This window comes from Lepisosteus platostomus, chromosome 2 (genome assembly GCF_059453375.1).
Source record: "Lepisosteus platostomus isolate fLepPlt1 chromosome 2, fLepPlt1.hap1, whole genome shotgun sequence".
NCBI lineage: Eukaryota > Metazoa > Chordata > Actinopteri > Semionotiformes > Lepisosteidae > Lepisosteus > Lepisosteus platostomus.
Genome location: NC_142612.1, coordinates 54,542,117 through 54,565,608, shown reverse-complemented (window position 1 = coordinate 54,565,608; position 23,492 = coordinate 54,542,117). Strand labels below are relative to the sequence as shown.

Below are 23,492 nucleotides of genomic sequence, written 5' to 3'. Positions count from 1 at the left end.
CCCAGGGTTCTCCTCGGAATAGAGAGAAGCAGCACAGAGCCGCAGCTCCGCCCCGGAATGGGGGGCCGCATCCCAGAGAGGGTCTGGAAGAGGTCTGGGTTGAAAAGCGGTGAGCAGCCTCTCTGTGCCAAACCCAAGAAGAGTCCAAGACGCTTTCCACAGCATCGCCACGTGCAGAAGGTTTCTTTCTAGAACATCTGCCAAAGTCGACATGCAGAGCATGGGCTTGATGTACAGGAACGAAAAACAAGGTCAAAGAAGGTTTCAGTAAGACTTTATTGGCATTTCCGTAATCAAACGTTTTAACAAACGACCCTGGTTGAAAAACACGTGATCACTTAAGTTCCAAACATTTGCACTTTTTTTGTACCATCAGCGTTTGAACTGCTCAGCGGTCACATGACAGAGCTGAAACCGCTGCGGAAAGAATGGAGAGCAATAAATATCATTGTACGAAAAGCAAGACAGAGTAAGATCCAGAAAGAACGGAAAAATACACTCGGTAATGCGTGATGTAGCAGGGAGAAGGTTCTTTACATCAGCTGAAGGGTGTGATAGCAGAGGTTCCATTAAGAGCACTTCAGGCTGTACCTACAAAATCTCACCTTGATCTCTAAAAACTCTTGCGCAGAATGAAAGACTGCACGTGGGTCCATTTCAATAAAAATATGAGAAAAGGTAAATGTTTAAAGAAATCAAAATTAAGCAGTGGGCTCATTGAACAGGGCAATAAAGGGAAGTGAGTCATTCTACTTGTGTTTATAAGGAAACACCTCTTTGGCTTCCTTCTTCATTTGCACTGCAAAGATCAGTGTGACTTCCTCACTTTGTCCTTTGCAAGGCTGTGTTTCAGCCAGCAAACAGCACTGTGGGAATAAAGTGGACTGTAGGTACGGACACACTTGCAGTAACACTCACAGCAAAGACAGAATTACAAACTGAGCTGAAAGACTAAGTTCCTCACAGACATTTCACCCTTTATGAAGAGAATAAATAAGGACGAAGTTTCGCTATTCACAGTACCGGACTTCTCACTGTTTACTGCAGCTAAGACGTGATCTGAGGGGATCTGAGGGGGTCCTCCAAGACTGTCCAGTGTGGGGTCCCCCAGAAACAAAAGGAGGCGTCTCACCGCCAGTTTCAACAGCACGTAAAATCGACACTCAGCCACGGTCAATCTGCTATTGCACCTGATGTTCGAAGACTTTGCAATTAATGCCATTCCTCATTGATAACTTTATTATCTGGGGTTATTTGAGAGCAATTTCTTGAAAGGGGGATTCCTCTCCCTGAAAAGACTGAGAACCTTTGGTATATAAATATCAACATATAAAAGGCTTGTTGGTCTTTGGCTTTCAACACTGTTTTTATCAACATGCAATTCAAATGTATAAATAAATTATTTAGGATTAGAATATATTTAGGAGCTATGCAAAATAAAGCTTTATGTCTTCATCCCAGGTAATATGTCCCATTTACACATTAGTAAAAAGACAGTCTCACATATTTCCCTTTTCCTCTGATCATTCTGTCAACAGCTTCAGTTTTAAATGTACTCATTTACAATGGCTGCAATAACACATTTACAAGCTAAGGCACTGGGTGGGAGGAAATGGGAGCAGCTGGAGAAAACCCACAGGGACACAATGAGAACATGCAAACTCCACACCGAAGGTCCCACGGGTTCAGATCAAACCTGGAACCCAAGAGCTGTGGAAGCAGCACTGAACATTAGGTCGCTACACTATCCCACTACCAAGTCAAAATTCATTGGCTTCATATTCTCATCCTTGTACTGCATTAATGATGTCACTGTGACTGGGAAAAGGTTTTAAGGTCTCCTAGGTCACTCAACCACTCAGTCGTACCCAAGCTCTGCCTCACTGTCTCTGCTTTGTGTTGCTTCAGGGTGGTGATCAAACGTTTTTTATCCAGCAATACAAAAAGTTAATTTTTTCCCCAACTTTCCCAGAAGCACAGTAACCCACTGGAAAGCAGATCAGATGAATGAATGGAGAGATCAACTAATGGACAGCTTACAGAGATGGGGAGCTTGACTGTAGTGAAACAAAAATTCTGAAGAAGGACGTTTTTTATTGTTGTACACTGGGTTTAAATATATATTTTTTAAATCATTTGTTTCAGGGCATTTCGGACATAAGTTCCTCTTCAGCTGTTGCGTAAGAAATGTATCTACAATATTGTATACCTGTTGTGATTAGATAGGCAGTTTTACCACAGCTAGGTTTAATTCCAGAAAAGCAGGGCACATTTGGCAGTGAACATGCATTCATGAAGGCACAGAGTCTAATTGGTCATCTTGAACAGAGAAACAGCATGAACTGGCCTTGACAGAGCATCATCACTAATTTCACTCATGAAACATGATTCAGCTAAGGAAAAGTGAATATATATATTCATACCTAAATGCAAAATTATGTCAGCATTTGAATACAGTACAAATAATTGTTTAGGCACTACAGCACCTCTACACACCCACCATATTTCCTGTTTATAAATATATATATATATATATCTGTATTGTTATTAATGTTCAGTATTATGTGCATGTTAATTTTTAAATTACAACCCTGTTCACAATATATGAGTTGAAAGACGTAATATCCTTTCATCGAACAACTAACGTCAATGCCAGTATTCACCACTAGATGGAAGCATCACGCTTAAAATTTCTAAACTAAATGAATCTTGGGAGGGAAAAGCAACAGGCCGTCGTCCTGGCTTTTCAGTTAAAACTAAAACTATTTCAGTTAAAAGTCGGGGGGGGGACTTTAAAAACTTTTCAAACTCAGCTTCTTGTGAAAACTGAAATGCCAGGACAATTGGAGCACAAGAAGAAAACTCGTTCCACTCTGACAGAATCACTGGAAGAGGCAGACGGAGAGATCAGGGCTTTGGTTCTGTTGTTGTATAATGAATTGGCCCATTCCTCCTTTCTGATGACTTTTCACTGCCTCTTCCTCCACTGTAGTTTCTCCGTTGTCTTTTGGTGTTGTCCTTCATTATCTGAGAGGAGTGGTCAGGTACGAGCCGGAAGGTTCCTGTAGTTCAGGGAACACAATCTGTGCTTTCTACTGCTTTTCCTGGGAAAGGGGTGTCCTAGGGTGTGGGGTGGGCCAGGTGGGTCAGTATTCCTGTCATATGGAAAGGGAGGACCAGTCAGTGAATCTTCTTCCACCTCTCTCTCCCGAGCTCAGGCCTCAGGGAGTTGGGGAGGGAGGCGCTACATTTCATCCTCAGACTCCAGCTCTCTCTCGGCCGTCTTCAGCAGGCCCATCTCCAGTGGGGGGGTCTGTCTCAGACGGGAGCGCGTCACCCTGAGAAGAGACAAGCAGGCTCGTCACTGAGCTGTGAGATTGCTCCACCACACACACACAGGACACGGAGGCGCAGGAGGGCGACTCATTTTTCTGTGTCAGCTGTTGAGATGTAGCTGTGTTTAAGGGAGGTGTCTAATTTTAAAAATTATATTTTTTAGGGCTAATTAAAAAAAAAACCTCAAATTCACAAAACTACCAAATCCTCAGGGGCACAGACAAGGTCAGCCCAGGGGACAAAAGAACACAAGGTCATACACGGAAACTAAAATGTTAATTTATTTAGGATTGAGAATAGCTTCTGTGCACAGAGAGCTTGGGTGTATGGAACAAATTTCCTAGCTACATGGTGGAAGCCCAGACTCTGGATTCTAGAAGAAACAATTGGACAGAACTTCTCTCGCCAGCTCTGCTACTAAATGAGGAAGCTGGGCTGAACGGCCTCTTCTCATTGGTCAGCTTCCTGTTGGTCTTATGATAACAGTGACGCCATTAAAGACCATGAAATAAAACAAAAGTCTGGAAAGAATCTGTTGGCAACCAGCACTGGTCCAGAGCAGCTCAATGTTGGGCTCCTCCTCTCAGACTGGGTTACTCTTGAGTTACTTCCCAGCTGGTTACTCATCTGAGTTGTCACATTCATTGCAGAATCCAGAAAGAGAGCCCAGTACTGGGGCTTTCCAGTTTCCTGACCAATCTCTCCCATTCAAGCAATCTGCATCAAGCTTCACTGTATTTTCACTGAGTGCCAATACACAACTTGTTAACTGAACTGAACCATATCGCGGTGTTAGAGAAGTTCAAGTAGGTAGCTGTGTCAGCATGCGTAGGCTGTAAAGGTTTATTCCATGGTGAAAACAAACAAAAAAAGTGACATGACTGACTGACATGCCTGAAGAAGGCTCCATGGCCAAAACATTGTGTCTCTTTACTTTTCAGCATGGCATAAGCCTTTACTTGTTCCTTAACAAGGTGTTAACTGTGTTCTTTAAATCCAGGTGCACAAGATCAGAGAGAGAGATCACTTTATTATCCATATAGAATTTCTTAAATTAGAAATTTGTCTTTTCACTTACCCCAACTTGCTCTCCATGAGACACACAGACAGGGAGAGAAGCTTGGGGTCAGAGCCATTTATACAGCACCCCTGGAGTAGTTGGGAGTAAGGGCCTTGCTCAGGGGCCCAACGGAGTAGGTTCCTGGCCGCGGGAAACAAACCGGCAACCTTCTAGCCACAGGCACAGATCCTTAGCCACAGAGCCACTGCACCGCCCCACGAGCACCAAGGTGACCTACAGCCACCACCTTGGGACAGTGTCAGTATCGGCAATGATGGGGTAAATCACCACAATATGACACACGCAGTGTGAAATCTCTAGCACAGCGCATGTATACACAGTGTACCTCTGCTTGTACCTTGGTGCATCTCACTGAAGGCATAAGACGCTATTTCCATGATGGTACTGTAAGTCTTTCTGAATAAAGCTGTCATCCACAGCCACAGTGTCAATGAAGAAATAACCAGACCGTCGCTCCAGGCAGGGAGGGCCCTGGATGTGTGCGCGGGGAGGGCTCACCAGCACACGATGGAGTAGACGACAGCCACAGTGACCAGGGCGAAGGCGAAGTGCCAGCAGTAGCACATGGTGATGAACATCATGTTGTTGTGGTCCTTCAGGTCCCACTCCGCCAGCCCGCTGGGGGGGTACAGGACAAAGCCGATCTGCCATGGGGGGAGAGCAGACGCTCAGAGGAGCAGTGCGGAGACCCGTCGAGCTGGGCCACGGTGTGGAGGAGAGGTTAGGGCTCCGGACTGGGGGAGCGTGGGTTCAAATCCCAGGAGGGCACACCGCCGGTGCTTCAGTCAAAATACCCAATGTATAACATTCAAAATATATAATTCCATCCTTAGAGTTGTATTATTATCTCTCATTGATGTTATTATAGTAATTATCATACAAAAACAGTGTACAAAAAGGCTTTACAAAAAGCTCAGTAACAGAGACAGTCTGTTGGAGAAAGACAGATGGACCTAGACACAGACACAAATAGACACAGACTGACAGAATCACAAACAGAGTTACAGTCTGACACACACACACAGATAGACATACGCACAGACTGGCACTAACAGAATTACAGACAGACTGGCCAACAGACACACACAGATAGACAGAATGACAGAATTACAGACTGACAGACACTAACAGACAAAAAAAACATCTAGAATTACAGACAGACACACAGACAAACGGACACACAGACAGACATACAGACACACAGACTTGCTAGAACCAGCTCCCCTGCAGCAGACACAAGCTGACAGAATTACACACGGACACACAGAAACTAACATACAGACACACACAGACAGACGGACCCACAGATAGAAACAGACACACAAGGACACACAGACCTGCCAGAACCAGCTCCCCTGCAGCAGACTCAGGCTGGCACGCAGCAGCTCCAGCAGTATGTTTCCCCGCTGGAAGACTTCCAGGAAGGTGGTAAGAGCCCCCCCAAAGATGGCATAGAGCAGCAGCTGGTGGACGTGCACGTCTAGCATGTCCCGGCCGTGCAGGTGGTACAGGAACAGGAACCCTGGCAGAGGAGGGAGAGGGCGTGAAGAAGAGAGAGACACAGGATTCTCTTCTGAGAACGCCAAGCAGTTTCATGACCCATGGTAAGTGTTTTACTTAGAATGAAAGAAAATCAACCTAATCTAATCAGCAATCTAATACAAACTCCTTTCCCCACACTACGTCTCTGTACAACATCTCCCAAACCCTCTCTCTCTCACAATCCAACAATCTGAAACTGCCATCACTCAGTACAGCGCAGCCCTGACAGACCTGACTGTGCATTTCAGTATTTGAAAGCTGTGTGGATCAGAGGAGAGGGGATAGCACTGTAAATCAGCCCGTAGTCTATATAAAACCTGTATAATATCTGTGCAACGTTTGTGATCTGGCCCTTTTGATTTTAGTAAATAGGTACCATACCTGTTGTTCTTTGCACTGCTCTGATTGAACAGCTTTAACGCAACTGGTGTTAATCTGCCTGACCGTGAGTGTTGAGCCAATGAAGCACAGTGTTAAGGACAGGCTCTGTTATGTTAGACCCTATGTGAAGCGGTAAGAGATGAAGGAGACAGGAGGCGGAGTATGGGAAGACACACAGGGCTATAATGGTGCAGTAAAGTAACAGTGATAGTCTGTGAGACGGTGAATGGTCAGGGCACAGTCCATGAGTCCATCAACAGTAGATCCTGGGACGCGACAAGGTTAAAATCCCCGGGAAGGTGGAATACACGAACACCCGGAAAATATGGAGATCCTGGGATGACAGAGCGAGGTCCTCCAGACCCCGGGCTCAGAACACGGGAGGTGTCGGGGATGAGGCCTATGCCCTCAGGAGACGGACGTAGGGTATCCTGGTGCTAGCCAGGCCTCGTGACATCCATACCCTAATGCTGAGCAATGAGCACTGAAGGTGCTGGCCTTAAATAGGGGGAGACACAATAGGGCACACCTGGAACACATACAAACGATAACAGGGAACTATTGACACGATTAAAATGGAGCGCCCTCTAGGGGAGGGATGTCAACCGTAACACACAGAACTGGATTGGCCTGAGACCGAGACAGCCCCAGAGGAAGAGTGAGGAAGAGGACAGCAGTGCAGGTACCCTCGGTGAAGAAGGCGATGCCGAGCAGCAGGCGGTCGAAGGCGAGGGGAGCAGCCCCAGTCGTGTGGACGGTGAGAGAGACGGCCCCTGCCAGGCCGAAGAACAGGTACATGGTGGCGTGCTGCCAGTTCATCAGTCGCTCCCAGTGCTGCCCCACGTAGTCGTACAGCCGCAGCTGGGGTCCGTCTGACACAAACTGCTCCGCCAGCATACCTGCCAACACAGCACACACGTCAGGGGCTCACACTTCACAGCTCACACCACACTCTCACCTCACAGACTCACACTTCACAGCTCACACCACACTCTCACCTCATCTCACAGACTTACACTGCACAGCTCACACCACACTCTCACCTCACAGACTCACACTGCACAGCTCACACCACACTCTCACCTCACAGACTCACACTTCACAGCTCACACCACACTCTCACCTCACAGACTCACACTTCACAGCTCACACCACACTCTCACCTCACAGACTCACACTTCACAGCTCACACCACACTCTCACCTCATCTCACAGACTCACACTGCACAGCTCACACCACACTCTCACCTCACAGACTCACACTGCACAGCTCACACCACACTCTCACCTCACAGACTCACACTTCACAGCTCACACCACACTCTCACCTCATCTCACAGACTCACACTGCACAGCTCACACCACACTCTCACCTCACAGACTCACACTTCACAGCTCACACCACACTCTCACCTCACAGACTCACACTTCACAGCTCACACCACACTCTCACCTCACAGACTCACACTTCACAGCTCACACCACACTCTCACCTCACAGACTCACACTTCACAGCTCACACCACACTCTCACCTCATCTCACAGACTCACACTGCACAGCTCACACCACACTCTCACCTCACAGACTCACACTGCACAGCTCACACCACACTCTCACCTCACAGACTCACACTTCACAGCTCACACCACACTCTCACCTCATCTCACAGACTCACACTGCACAGCTCACACCACACTCTCACCTCACAGACTCACACTTCACAGCTCACACCACACTCTCACCTCACAGACTCACACTTCACAGCTCACACCACACTCTCACCTCATCTCACAGAGCTCACACCACACACTCTCACCTCATCTCACAGACTCACACTGCACAGCTCACACCACACTCTCTCACCTCACAGACTCACACTGCACAGCTCACACCACACTCTCACCTCACAGACTCACACTGCACAGCTCACACCACACTCTCTCACCTCACAGACTCACACTTCACAGCTCACACCACACTCTCACCTCATCTCACAGACTCACACTGCACAGCTCACACCACACTCTCACCTCACAGACTCACACTGCACAGCTCACACCACACTCTCACCTCACAGACTCACACTGCACAGCTCACACCACACTCTCACCTCACAGACTCACACTTCACAGCTCACACCACACTCTCACCTCACAGACTCACACCACACTCTCACCTCATCTCACAGACTCACACTGCAGAGCTCACACCACACACTCTCACCTCATCTCACAGACTCACACTGCACAGCTCACACCACACTCTCTCACCTCACAGACTCACACTGCACAGCTCACACCACACTCTCACCTCACAGACTCACACTGCACAGCTCACACCACACTCTCTCACCTCACAGACTCACACTGCACAGCTCACACCACACTCTCACCTCACAGACTCACACTTCACAGCTCACACCACACTCTCACCTCATCTCACAGACTCACACTGCACAGCTCACACCACACTCTCACCTCACAGACTCACACTGCACAGCTCACACCACACTCTCACCTCACAGACTCACACTGCACAGCTCACACCACACTCTCACCTCACAGACTCACACTGCACAGCTCACACCACACTCTCACCTCACAGACTCACACTTCACAGCTCACACCACACTCTCACCTCATCTCACAGACTCACACTGCACAGCTCACACCACACTCTCACCTCACAGACTCACACTGCACAGCACACACCACACTCTCACCTCACAGACTCACACTGCACAGCTCACACCACACTCTCACCTCACAGACTCACACTGCACAGCTCACACCACACTCTCACCTCACAGACTCACACTTCACAGCTCACACCACACTCTCACCTCACAGACTCACACTTCACAGCTCACACCACACTCTCACCTCACAGACTCACACTTCACAGCTCACACCACACTCTCACCTCACAGACTCACACTGCACAGCTCACACCACACTCTCACCTCACAGACTCACACTTCACAGCTCACACCACACTCTCACCTCATCTCACAGACTCACACTGCACAGCTCACACCACACTCTCACCTCACAGACTCACACTGCACAGCTCACACCACACTCTCACCTCACAGACTCACACTTCACAGCTCACACCACACTCTCACCTCACAGACTCACACTTCACAGCTCACACCACACTCTCACCTCACAGACTCACACTGCACAGCTCACACCACACTCTCACCTCACAGACTCACACTTCACAGCTCACACCACACTCTCACCTCATCTCACAGACTCACACTGCACAGCTCACACCACACTCTCACCTCACAGACTCACACTGCACAGCTCACACCACACTCTCACCTCACAGACTCACACTTCACAGCTCACACCACACTCTCACCTCACAGGCTCACACTTCACAGCTCACACCACACTCTCACCTCACAGACTCACACTTCACAGCTCACACCACACTCTCATCTCACAGACTCACACTTCACAGCTCACACCACACTCTCACCTCACAGACTCACACTGCACAGCTCACACCACACTCTCACCTCACAGACTCACACTTCACAGCTCACACCACACTCTCACCTCATCTCACAGACTCACACTGCACAGCTCACACCACACTCTCACCTCACAGACTCACACTGCACAGCTCACACCACACTCTCACCTCACAGACTCACACTTCACAGCTCACACCACACTCTCATCTCACAGACTCACACTGCACAGCTTACAGCACACTCTCACCTCACACTCACACTGCACAGCTCACACCACACTGTCACCTCACAGACTCACACTGCACAGCTCACACCACACTCTCACCTCACAGACTCACATTTCACAGCTCACACCACACTCTCACCTCACAGCTCACACCACACTCTCACCTCACAGGCTCACACTTCACAGCTCACACCACACTCTCACCTCACAGACTCACACTGCACAGCTCACACCACACACTCTCATCTCATCTCACAGACTCACACTGCACAGCTCACACCACACTCTCACCTCACAGACTCACACTGCACAGCTCACACCACACTCTCACCTCACAGACTCACACTGCACAGCTCACACCACACTCTCACCTCACAGACTCACACTGCACAGCTCACACCACACTCTCACCTCACAGACTCACACTGCACAGCTCACACCACACTCTCACCTCACAGACTCACACTACACAGCTCACACCACACTCTCACCTCACAGACTCACACTTCACAGCTCACACCACACTCTCACCTCACAGACTCACACTGCACAGCTCACACCACACTCTCACCTCACAGACTCACACTGCACAGCTCACACCACACTCTCACCTCACAGACTCACACTTCACAGCTCACACCACACTCTCACCTCACAGACTCACACTGCACAGCTCACACCACACTCTCACCTCACAGACTCACACTTCACAGCTCACACCACACTCTCACCTCACAGACTCACACTGCACAGCTCACACCACACTCTCACCTCACAGACTCACACTTCACAGCTCACACCACACTCTCACCTCATCTCACAGACTCACACTTCACAGCTCACACCACACTCTCATCTCACCAGCACAAACAACAAAGCTTACAGAAGAGCTGCCGCAGGGTCACATTCAGACATGCACATCATGTTTTGCCAAAAAGTAAATCAGGTCAATCAAAGTGTTGTTTATATTCTTTCCAGAGTCACAGGATTTTACAAAGCCCCATTTCCCTTACTGAAATAAACATTATCATGAAGCTACCGAGACAAGGACATCAGCCTGGGACAAACAGGAGACAACTGCTACAAACGCAATCAAAAAGGAGAATGAGCCAGCTGCACAGAACCAGAACTGTGCTACACCTGTCTGTGCCACATTGACAGTGCTGCAGATGGACTGGCAGTAGGCAAGGCAACCACGATCATTTCTGGAGTGGAATCAGTATCTTCATTTTGGATTTCTTTGTTAAAAGAAAAACTGCAAAACCCATAAGATTGAACAAACAGAAGATATTGACGTAAATGTGCTATTTATTTTCAATACAGCCCGATGCTGGCCCAATGTTATTCGGAGGCCCCTGTGGCCCCTGGGACTCACCAATCAGGGCAAAGGCCAGGATGACAGCCGCCTCAATGACCTCCAGGCGGCGCTGCACGGCCCTGCTTGCCAGGGGCACTGCGCTCTTGTTGCGTCTGGTAGTGTGCCAGAGCGAGGACTTCACTGTCCACCACAGCCCTGCGATCAGGAAGAAGCTGCCAGGCAAGGCGTGACCCTTGAAGTTGCCCATCGTGGCTCACGGCACCTGGAACGAAGACAAGGGGGTCACCCCACTCTGTACACCCCGCTGACTGCAGCAGGGCAGCCACACGGCCCACACAGCGGGTGCAGTCCGCTCACAAAGCACATAGTGATGCTTTCACATTTACACACAGAGAGCAGCAGCAGGCTGCATTTGCTTTTAGCATCCGAGAAGTGAGACGACTGAGAAGAGGCAGCATTCTGCTTCCTGTGGGGCAGGGGGCTGTGTTCCCTTCACAGGGTTGCAAGAACTGAGGGAAGGTGTAGGTTTTCCTTTTAGTTTTCTGGTGGAAGGGGTTACGGAGCTGGGTTGTTTTCTAAAGTTTGGAGCTTATTTACGTTTGGAAGGTCTCCGGCTCTCTCTCAGACATCATGGCACAACTGCTCCTGCTTCTCCTGAGAGACACGGTCAACACTGCCTGTCTGCACAGGGACCCCAGAGCAGGAGCAAACTGTACAAACTGCGGTTTTTTAGTGCCCACAACTGCATGGTGACCTCTGGTATCTGCACACTTCATTTTGGGGTTGAGTGTGGCACAGTTCACACAGTGCTGGGGCTCTGGGTTCAATTACAGTCCTGGGGTGCTATCTGTATGTATATTCTCCCCGTGCTCAACTGGGTTTAATCCAGGTGCCCCGGTTTCCTCTCACAGTCCAAAGACATACTGGTAGGTCAATTGACTTCTGGGAAAATTGGCCCTCCGATGTGAGCGAGTGTGCTCTATTGTGTCTGTGTGTGCCTTGTGATGGACTGGCGTCCCTTCCAGGGTGTACCCTGCCTGGCACTCGCTGCTTGCCGGGATAAGCTCTGGCTCCCCTGCTACCCTGAATTGAAAAACACAGTTAGAAAATGGATGGATGGATCTCGGAACTAGCGCCTGCCACAATGCCACTCATCCAAGGTCTTGACAGACTCACACACTACTGCAGCTCATAGCAGATTCCCAGCCCTGCTCCTGCAGTCCCACACCCCTGAGCACTCAGTGAAATCACTGAACCCTTAATAGACTTAACTGGTCTCTTTAATTGTTTTCAGCAGCTCCCGAACACTAAGATTTAAGTACGCAGACGTCAAGAAGAATGTACAGAGGCGAGGGGGATAGACAGAAGGACCTGTCTACCCCACTTTCTCTTCCTCTCCTCCTCGTTTTTTAATAGATCTCTTTTGATCCCATTGTGGCATCCCTCAATCTTTCAAGTGCTGCGTGCATCCCATTAATAATGAGCGGACAAATGAGGACAGAAAAGCTTGCATAATCAGGGCCACTGAGCTTTCTCTTCTGCAGGTGCACAGTTATGGCACGAGGCCAGGGAGGCCCGAGCAGCACAAAGGAAAGGTGAAACACACAGAGCAGCCATGATCAAGGCAGAGGAGCAGGTCACCCCGATGATCCCAGGGCGGAGGTGATTCTCAGCCCCATGGTGCAACAAGGACTATGAGGTGAGGAAAACATCTGCGCATACAGAAGCTCACAGACTGTCAGCACCATTCCCCCTTACACAGAGGGCAGGCGCAGAATGAACAGCCTGATGCTCGGCCCAGACAGAGCCTCAGGAGCAACAGTGAGCAGACAGAAAAAAAACAAAACACACCCCATCCTGGTCGTTGCCGCAGGAACTCAGCCCTGTGCATCACAGAGGGCCACTGCTGGCTGTTACAGAAGAGATTCCAAGATTCAAGATGCCTTTATTTGCCATATACAACAAGTGCATAGGGATGCTTACTCGTTCAGCTGTACCCAGTAACATTAGAGAAAAAAACCCCACCAATGACAAACAGACATGGACAATAAAATTAGACAATAGACAAGACAGGACATAGTGCAAACAGTGCAGTACCTTAAAGTTCAGGTGCTAATTTGTGTAGGTGATAATTTGAGCTGTTTAAGATGCGGACTGCTTGGGGGAAGAAACTGTTTTTGAATCTATTGGTCAGTGTTCTGATACTGTGATACCTTCTTCCAGAACCCAGATCATGGCCAGGGTGAATTGGGTCCCCCGAAGTATAGCTGGAGTCAGGTTGTGGCAGCGGTCGAGATATATCCGGTCGATGAAGGGTAGCTCGGTCCCAGTGATTTTCTGCACGGACCTCACAACCCTCTGTATGGCTTTTCTGTCCTGTACTGTGGCTCCACCGTACCACACTGTGATACCACCAGATATAATAGTTACACAACACCTCTGCGCTGGAGCTGGAACAATGTAGTCAAATTGGAGTAGGTTCTGTTTTATATGAAAAAAAACAGTGCAGAGCACTAGACTCCTATTTCTCCCTTCAGACACCACTGTTGTCACCTTAAGCAAGGTAATTCACCACGATTGCTGCAGTTCACAGTGCTGTATGACAAAGACACAGGTACTGTAGGACAGTGTTACTTTCCAGAGGGGAGTGCCATACTCCCAGTCCACTAAGAAGACTGGGATATGCTCTGAACTGATAGAGCTGCCAGGCTCAAGTGTGGACTGCCATTTAATCTGCAGTGACTCTGCAGAATTAAAAAGCTGTTTGATGATTCTGACTTCCCTGGGTAAGCCTGTTACCCAGCCAGTTGCTAAGTGCTGCCAGCGACACATCTGGTTCCACATCTGGAGGTGCCAACCCTGTTGCTTACTCTCCCTGGAATTGCGCTGCCAGCATTTTCTACTGATAATCCTAGTCTGTGACCTGAGGATACACTCCTCATCCAGAAACTGAAGATAGAAGGAATACAACACTCAGGCTCCCTTGGGACCTAGTCTGTCACCTTTTAGGTCATGTAGCTCCTGATAACGACCACCCTTCACACAGAATAACGAAGAGTCGCTGATAGTGACCTCCTCAAAAATCAAAGTGAAATGAGTTTCCTTCACCAAATGCCACTGATTGGTTTTTCAGTCAATTTCCTGTTTAAAAAACAACTGAGCATACATTTGACATGGAGACAAACACTGCAGTCAGAGCACTCCAAGACCAGGCAAGAACTTAAAGGGGCAGCAATTCAGATGGTTACAAAAAGAACTGGGTGAATTCACTGGCCCGCAGACAATTATTTTGGCTTTTACACTCTTTAATGTATCTCTTTAATGTATATAAAATACACACAGTAGGTGCCCCAATATTTATGGTCACTAATGGACTTAGACAAAAGTATGTTTGTGTTCCACGAGGATCAAATGTATGTGTGGAATTACTCAAGAAAAGAATGTACTTGTGCTTATCATTCATATTAAGCTCATGAACACAAATGCAAACACTAGACTGTAAAGCAACAATAACTATTTTGGCTTTGCTGCCCCTGTACTTCTGGAGGGGACTGTATTGCTGTCCTGTCTCTGTCCTACCCAGTTTACCTCGCTCTCTCACTCCCCCTCCTCTGGGCACACCACTACTATTTGGCTTAATGATTAACCCGCCACCTCCAGCAGGGGGCCAGGCAGAGCTTGGTACTGCTGTCTCCCACTTTCACTCTGATATCCTTGGCACAGCCTGGTTTATCGGTCAAAGGCTTGCCCAGCCTCGTTCGCAATCTGCTAGATGCCCAGTACTGCACACTAAAAGTTAAAAAGCACCTCCACATTTCAGGTGGTGCTCTTGTGACCTCTTCACAATACAGCCACTGGTGGAATTTCCAAATTGCACAGACAGTACTCAAGTGTTAAAAACAGGCTCTCTTAATTCCATGAACTCTCAGGATTTGTCGTTTGATTTTGTCACACCTGTCATTGAAAATATCTTGCCCTGGATAAATGTGACTAGAAAGGAAATATTAATACTGGTTTTATTGCAGTTGTGTTCCAAAGTTCTTGTTCTTTTATGATACTCCTGCCCTTAATGACCCCGTAATGACCCCATCATTTCCAAAGCAGGGTGCAGGACTTCGTTGGTTATCAGCAAGGGAGTGAAGACAACACACCAGGGCTCAGAGCCAGGCGGAGCATTGCTGCAGGCTCAGTACTGTCCAGGAGTTTTGACAGGAAGGCCTGCAGATCTCTGGGAGTCCTCGTAACACTGTAAATGACTGTGGACATCCAGTATTTTAGCCAAGCTCTCAGTCAAGGTTCAACTTTTCCAGAATTCCTGTACAGCCTGTGTTTTCTGCATGGAAATACCTCAAGGGTTTCTGTCAGTCCAAAGAGGTTGTGGAGGTCACTCCACACAGGAATTCCATACAGGAATGTGACTTGGTATTGTTTGCTGTCTTTGTGCAACTGATATCCCATGATGCTGATTGTTCAGTTCTACAATTTCAGGGTCTGAGCAGCAACACAAGCCTCCTAGGGGACTGACTACGATAACCTGCCATGCCAGAAAATTCATGTCTTCAGCTGTACAAGAAGCAGAGGAATTCATTTTCCTCTGTTAACTGCTAAGTTGAGCACGTCCTCAAATTCAGAGTCTGTGTGAGTATCCTTAGTGAGATTCCTTCCCTGGTATTGGGGCAGTGCAGTCCGTATGGCTGAGGTGAAATCCCCTGTCCTCTACCTACAGCACAGACCAGGATGCACAGCACAAAGCCCCTCAGGTTGCCATAGAGACAGAACACGTTTCTGTGTTGTGAAGTCAGAGCTGCTTCGTACTGGAGAGGGAGGAGGGTGTCTGAAGAGAGAGGAATGAGGGCTATTCTCCAGGGCAGCTGCCACACAGTTGCACTACAGCACATCCTCATCCATCCTAAGGCATCATACATAAGCCCTTGCTGTCAGAATGCCACTTCAATACGAAACAGCAGCCTTTTTTACTGTTAGCCTCTAATCAGTCAGGGAAAAATCTAGCAGTGATGCATTGAGGAACTCAACCCCAAAACAATGGGGCAAATACCATTGCCACTGTGCAGTTGATTCTGCTTTCTGAAACAGGTGTCTGGAAAGTCAATAGGTATGGTTTTCACTAACATCCTATATCTTAACAGAGATGTTATTCAAGCGCATTTAAAACAAAGCATTCCATCAGCACTTACTGTACATTGTGATAGGTATTCTGTTGAACTGGGATCTGCCAGGCATGGATAGTGGGTGTCTTGAATGGAGTAATCCCAATGACTCCCTATTATTCCTAAATATGGTCTGGCAGTTAAACGAAGTTTAAATTAGACAGGGACAGACTTCCAGCATCAATTCACGTAAAACACCGAGAACAAGGCGAAGAAGAGAAGTGATCGCAGAGGACTAAATGAAGCAAAATCGCAGTTAAAAACAAAAGGTTTTAGAAGACGGTGACCTCAAAGGTTTCAGTCACAGCAAAACACATCCTGGATGGCTTCATACTAATCTAAATCATGCAGAAAGCGATTATCTTTAATAATTCACACAACAAGATCAGGTTATCCCTTTAAGATTATGATGGCCCAAGAAAGGAATAGTACTGTGATTATTATTTTAACTGTATTAGCAAATGGCCACAGTCATGGGCCATTGTACTGTACTGAATGAAAATGTAATACTAAGTGCAAGTTTAATAAATATGACTATTGTATTGTATGCTTCTCAAGTTCGTAACACACCACGGGCTGCTAAAGCATGCTATAACAGTCCATAACAGCCACAGCAGTCAACCTTTTGAACTAGTAGGCAAAAGGAACAGTATATCTGTACAAAGACAAAGCAACAGGCACGGCTCTGGGTTGCCATGGGCACCTCTCAGAATCCAGGCCTTATTGTGAGATTTCTGCCTAACGTGCTGCAAGACCGGTGTTTGAGATAAAAACACCTTTGATGCCAACAAATGATAGGAGGGCTAAACGAGTCCATCGTTACTCATTACTAAGACCATGCATAAGATGAAAATACTTGGCTGGGTAGGTTTGATGTCGGGTAAAAAGACTGCTTTGTGAATCTTACCGGCCACCGGAGCACATTTTGGGCCAACATACTACTAGAGAGAGAAAAAAAATCACCAGGCTTACCATTATAAACAAGGGCCTAATCAAGTACATTGTCATATGTTTTGTGTTTTAAAGTGTTTCCATTGTAATGTGCATTGTTATCACTTTTATCCCACTACTATGAAGATGATGACACTGACAATGTGATTTATAATAGCGTTTTAAAAAAGCAGAGATCAGAAAATCGCCTTCTCGGTTTTTCGATCTGCTGTACGTTTTCCTATATGAACAGGTGTGGATATGCAAACCACAGAAAAGGACAACAATCGTACGATGTATAATTCTCTAAAGCGCAACATTATTGCTAAGGCATCGTTTAAAAAAAGTTATTTGACAGTAGGCAGAGAACGCATTAATAAAGATATACTTTTACAATTATGTCTCTTGTCCTCCCAAAAGTAGACAATTCGACAGGATCATTGGCGAATTTTTTCTCTCACGTAACGCACGTACATCGTATGTTCTGACGGTTAATGACTTACATGAGGATGATGATGATTATCATAATAACGGTGGTGCTGGTTCACATTACTGCGGATCCTTGTGTGTTACGTGTATGTACAGTGTGGTTTGAACAAGCTGCTCTAAGCTGGAGCCAAACCCGACTATAGGCTCTTAACCCGGTGTGCTATAGCGCACGGCAGCCGCTTTCCAGCCGCAGGCGAGAATCCACACAAACCTGCAGTATACAAGCTCGATAAAACAAACGCCAAACAAACTCTTTACTCCCACATTACATGCTTTGTTCTGGTATTGATAGCTTTAAATGATTTTTACAGAGCCGTAAAGTTTATTGGGTCTTAAGGTCAGTCATTTTTATTGAACTTCGCAGAGACGATCGGAAAGTGTGGAAAGGTCTGAACTTCCCTGCGCGTTTATAAAACCGCTTAACGATGGATTTTTTTACTTTATCACTCAAAGCTGAAGCCGAACAAAATGAACAGCCTCTGGATTGTCTGTGCGCGAGGTGTATCATAAAAAAGTACCCGCCAGCAATACTGCTTAACAACTGGAAAAAAAAAAAAGATAATTGATTCTCCTCCATTTCAAAGCATTCTACCATACAAGTTGCAGAACCTTAACGTGATGTATCGTATTTATTTGACATATATATAATGTACAGTAGATGACCCATCAGTTATTATTGCTGTTAACCTGATGTTAATATCGCCTCGGGCCACTGAAATCTCGTTTTCCAAGCACTTTACCAGACACAGCAATGGGTCGAAGTATTTACAGTACAGTGGCAGGGTACACGCCGTTAGTTTTACACGCCGTTAGTTTTTTCAGACGTTTTCTTGTTTAATTGGTATAATCGGCTACACTATTAAATATACCTTATGAAAATAACGCATAGCTTTCATGTAGAAATGTACCAATTCCCTATATAAACCTAAGACCTGGAGTTTTTCTGTAAAACTCCGGTTATTTTCCATATTGGAAACTATAGACAGAGGGTGGATAGAGATTATTTTGCTCTTCTTTAAAATCCGAGCCAAACCATTTCCCAGGTAACAATACATTACTGGTTTGTACATGAAATTGCGATTTATAGTATTATAATAATTAAATCACAATAATCTGTTTACCTTTTCGGTCTTCGCGTGGTGATGCACCGAAACCCTCTCTTCTCTTCGGAAGATAAACAGATGATTTCTTTCTTCAAACACAGCTGTGAGCTCTTCAGGGCGAGAACTTCTCTCTTGCTACTAGCATCCTCTCAAACTTCTAAGACCGATGTCCTGAGGTTCCCGCAGCAAAACCTTACCAAACCTGGCCTCTGGTTCTCCCTTTGGAGCAAAATGAATTAAATCAATTGAGAGCCAATGCTACGGAGAGTTCATTTACAGTGTATCAAAGGTGCGCCTAACTGCTACTACTGCACGAAATCTTTTGTAACAAGTCTTCTGTCCCCAAGGAGTTTTTTTTTGGTCTTTTTTTTAACTAGTCCATCCTACGGGCACCGCGATTGGAGAAGGAGGGCAGAAAGATGTCACTGAGTGGAGCTGTGATTCGTTGAGACCCTCGCCTGTCAGCTCTATGGGCCCGATTCCACGTGTGCAGTTTTGCTCCGCCTGTCGGCCGGTCGAGGGACTGTCAGTGTTTATTCAGACTTGCGGATGGGGAGGGAGCGCCGCAGACCCGCTACTTCAATACGGTTTATTTACTGGGTGAAGGAAGTCCGGAATCCTGTCAAGGGCTTTTGAAGGCGCTGTGTAAAAATACATACACTTTGTGCCTCTGAGCCGTCCTTCTTTCATTTTCTTTTATATCCAAAAACAAACCCCTTACACATTTTAAAATTCTGGTTTTGTGATAGTATCTATGGTTTAGAATGATCGAATAATTGGACATTTTAATATAATGTTTCATATAATCATGGGGTATTTTAATATTAGCTACAGGCAACGGCATTTTATGGGACCTAATTTACATATTTTCTTTACATTTTTCCGAAGCAGCAAAAAAAAATGTTAGACGAGCCACATGTCATTATCACGTTTTGTGTCTTCTAGTTACACAGTTGCGTGACTCTTAGAGGTTGTGTAATGATGAACGTTGGGAGATATGTTTCCGTCTGATGTTAAATCTCTTTATGTGAGTTGTGTACTCATTAGCACATATTCCCCAGTGGCTCGGTAGAGGTGTGAAATGATTCTGCCGCGGATTATACAGTACGTGAATTATTCTCTTCGGGAGGTAGGCTGTACTTTTTGGAAATTAGTGTTTTGATTTCCTCTCCCTGGATATGTTTATGAGCAAGGGCCGATATTATAGGTAGAGTACATTTTTGTAAAAATGTTGTGCCTTTCCCTCTGCTTTTTCAGCGCGGGATTAATATCTACTTGTCCCTTTGCGTCCGGGATGGTGACGCAAATTAAAACTTTGTCCTGTCGTGTCTGCCTCAGTGCGCGTTTAAAATGGGTTATTTACTTACAAAATGTGTTTTTTTTTCAGGGGTGGGTGTGACCCGCAATCCTATTTGACGTTCTTGTGTCTCTTACGATTTTTTAGGGAAAGGGTTTCCCCCGAATTCCAGATCCCAGGATGTGAGAGAGGGAGGGACGGATTTCAAACTTCCCTACGTGCAGTGAGTCACGGCGATTCTCAAAGCCGATGTCTCCTGAACCGCCGGAGCCAGACAGAAACTCCCAGCGCACTCAAGGAGAGGAGACAGTCCGCCTCCAACGTGAACAGCTGTGTGTAGTTTCCCTGCTGACCCAGTCTCACCTTCACTTGCATGTGCTGCCGGCGGTGTTACCACGTTGAATTATCGTCTCTTTATGTAACGCGAAGCCTGGTGAAGCTCTCAGATCGTACCTATAACTTATTCAGTGCAGATTTAGCTGTAGGGTTCATTGTGGATATACCGGTAAAACACACTCAGCGTTAAAAATACTGTTTTTTTCTGTCAACAATAAAATCAAACGAACTAATTTTGTGATCAGAAACGACCAGTAAGAGAATTCGTATTACAATCGAAGTGCTTATTTGTACATTCGGTCATAGTGTAGCTACAGGTATGTATGGAATATACAATGGGATACATTGTATGGTACAATAAGGTCAAGGAATTTCACTACATTCCCAGATATTTGAGTAAATACATGAATATGTTCTTTCTGCAAATGTTGGCTCGCTTTAGACATTTTCTTAACAGAAACCAGTTCTTCGATTTTTGAAGTTTTTACTATAATTTACGTACTGCATAGAGATTACAGGGCTAACATTTTTGGATTCTGCCACTTTTATTGTGTGACACAACAAGACTAATGACGTCTTCTGTGGCTCGAGGCTCCTACAAAAGCACCAGGCACTGTTCTCTGTCGTGCCAGTGACGCAATTAGTGCTAGAGAAGCTTTATGACGTCTCAGATTGCAGTGGAGAACGCAGTTACTGGATTCATCAACATGGGACGAGCACAGCAACGCTCATCCTCCTGTTTTTTTAAGACAGCTGTGGCCTGTAGTTGGACATTAATTCGCACATAATATAAAGAATACAGAAATAAAGCCAGTAATAGCCAGCACGTCTCAAAACAGAAAGGCTGCCGTGATGTTTACAGCTAGCCTAGGGGGGCGCGCGCATGTGATGCGATCAATTTTTCGTTCTCTATCTCTCCCCTCTTTGTGTCGTGCATTCTCACGACGTAAAATCGTTGGCCGCTCGATGACAGCAGCAGACGGGCAGCCCATTAAGCAAACTAATCCATACTGTCATCTGCAGCTTTTCAACAGGAGGATACCAGTGCCACAAGGTCACCTCACCGTGTCCACGCAGAGAGCAGCACAGACCGCCACTGAACTTTACAGGGGCTGACGCTTTGTGCTGTACCGAAGCCCTTCTTTGACAGGGAAGAGAAGAGCTGGATCCAGCATTTGCTTGAGACGTAGACCTCTCACAGACGCGTGCCCTCGCTTTAACTGAATTTGTATTCTTCGACTTGAACTAGTTGTAAGAGCTTCCCCAACCTCCCCTGCCCAGGAACTGGTGTTACAGTATGTTGTGCAGACTTCATATGCAAAAGTCCATCCATCCACAGGGCCACATCACCAGAACAGCTTGTAGGGAACCTAGCCATCCTGCTCATGGGTAAGTGATAAGATAGGGATCCCAGCTGCCTTTTTGATGGAGACAAACTGCCAAAAAAAAGTGTATCCTTGAGTCAGAAAACCCCACCCCATATTTCTGTCAAACTGCCCATCCCTTTAGGAAGACAGTTCTATTCCAAATCATCTACCTGGGTCTTGTCCCCATTCTAATTGAGTCTAAATTGTAAAACCCTGGGGTGATATTCGATTCTGGCTTAACATTTGACCCACATGTACAGTATATTGTCTAAGCATCTTTTTTTCACCTCAGAAATATCACTAGACTATGCCCTATGTTATCACTAACTGTGGTTGAAAAGCTGATCGACACATTTGTGTTTTCCTGAATTGACTTCTGTAATGCTCTACTTGCTTGGGTATCTAAATCTACATTGAACAAACTGCAATATGTCCAAAATTCGGCAGCCAGAATCCTGTTCAGGTCCAGTACAAGTGTTCACATTACTCCTATCCTGGAGTCCTTGCACTGGCTTCCTGTCAAATTCCGTGTGGACTTTAAAATCCTCATGCTCACCTATAAGGCTCTGCATGGCTTGGAACCTCAGTACCTGTCTGAACTATTATCGCCCTACTCTCCACATCGCAACCTTCACTCTTCTAATTCTGGTCTCCTAACTGTCCCCCAAGCACGTCTATAGTCTATGGGTGACAGGGCCTTCTGCTGTTATGCCCCCAAGCTCTGGAACTCTCTCCCCAACGATACCAGAGAGTCACCTTCTCTAAACTCCTTCAAATCCACACTCAAAACCTTCTTCTTTAGAAGATCCTTTACTTAACTGGTTCCATTCTTTAACCTTCTGCTCCTACTGTACTTAGTACCACCATCCACGGTCTCTTCTGTGTACTGTAATTTGTGTTTTATCTTGTGTGTTCTTTTTATTATTGTTGTTCTCATTCTGTAAAGCGCTTTGAGAAGCCATCTTTAAAGCCACTGTCTTGTTTCACACTGTGTGTGAGGGACCGGTATCCTGTATTGGCTGGCCTGCTACAGGGGCTAATGGAAAAGAGACCCAGAATTATTGTCTCTTGAAAACTTCAGTGAAAGGGGGATAGCACCTAAATCCACAACCCCACAGAAAGGAGGAGTGGCTGAGCTCATGTTACTCACCCACTCAACAATCCTCGAACCCTGGGGTCAGCACATGGAAGCTTGTGCCTTGCACACTTGGCTCAAGAATCTCCTGGAAACAACACAGGGGAACTGTGGCGTTCCTGATGTAAACCAGACTCCGCTCCTGCGCTGTCTGTTGATTTTTCCATGAAGTTGGAAGGAAAGCCCTTCCTTCTGCCTTGGAAGGGCCCAGCATAATGACTGCAGGGCGAGTCAACAAACCTGACTGGCTCCTGGTTGGCGTCAAGACCCTCGCAAGGGAAGCTTTGTTCTC

General features: G+C 46.6%; 1 protein-coding gene and 1 long non-coding RNA gene across 2 annotated transcripts; one reads left to right on the top strand and one right to left on the bottom strand.

Annotated features, from left to right (window-relative positions):
- Positions 1 to 257: 257 nt before the first annotated feature.
- Positions 258 to 19,457, bottom strand: tmem45a (transmembrane protein 45a). The gene is made up of 6 exons (XM_088608512.1): positions 19,084 to 19,457; positions 11,433 to 11,637; positions 7,027 to 7,239; positions 5,755 to 5,939; positions 4,916 to 5,061; positions 258 to 3,338 (listed from the first exon to the last, which is right to left on the bottom strand). Exons 2-6 carry the CDS (start codon positions 11,620 to 11,622, stop codon positions 3,245 to 3,247), a joined length of 828 nt encoding a protein of 275 aa, XP_088464638.1. The 5' UTR covers positions 11,623 to 11,637; positions 19,084 to 19,457; the 3' UTR covers positions 258 to 3,244.
- A 400-nt stretch (positions 19,458 to 19,857) lies between these two features.
- Positions 19,858 to 23,026, top strand: LOC148676548 (uncharacterized). Its single transcript, XR_015940911.1, has 3 exons — positions 19,858 to 20,194; positions 20,510 to 20,694; positions 21,722 to 23,026. It is a non-coding gene; the product is annotated as an uncharacterized LOC148676548 (long non-coding RNA).
- The last annotated feature ends 466 nt before the right edge of the window (positions 23,027 to 23,492 follow it).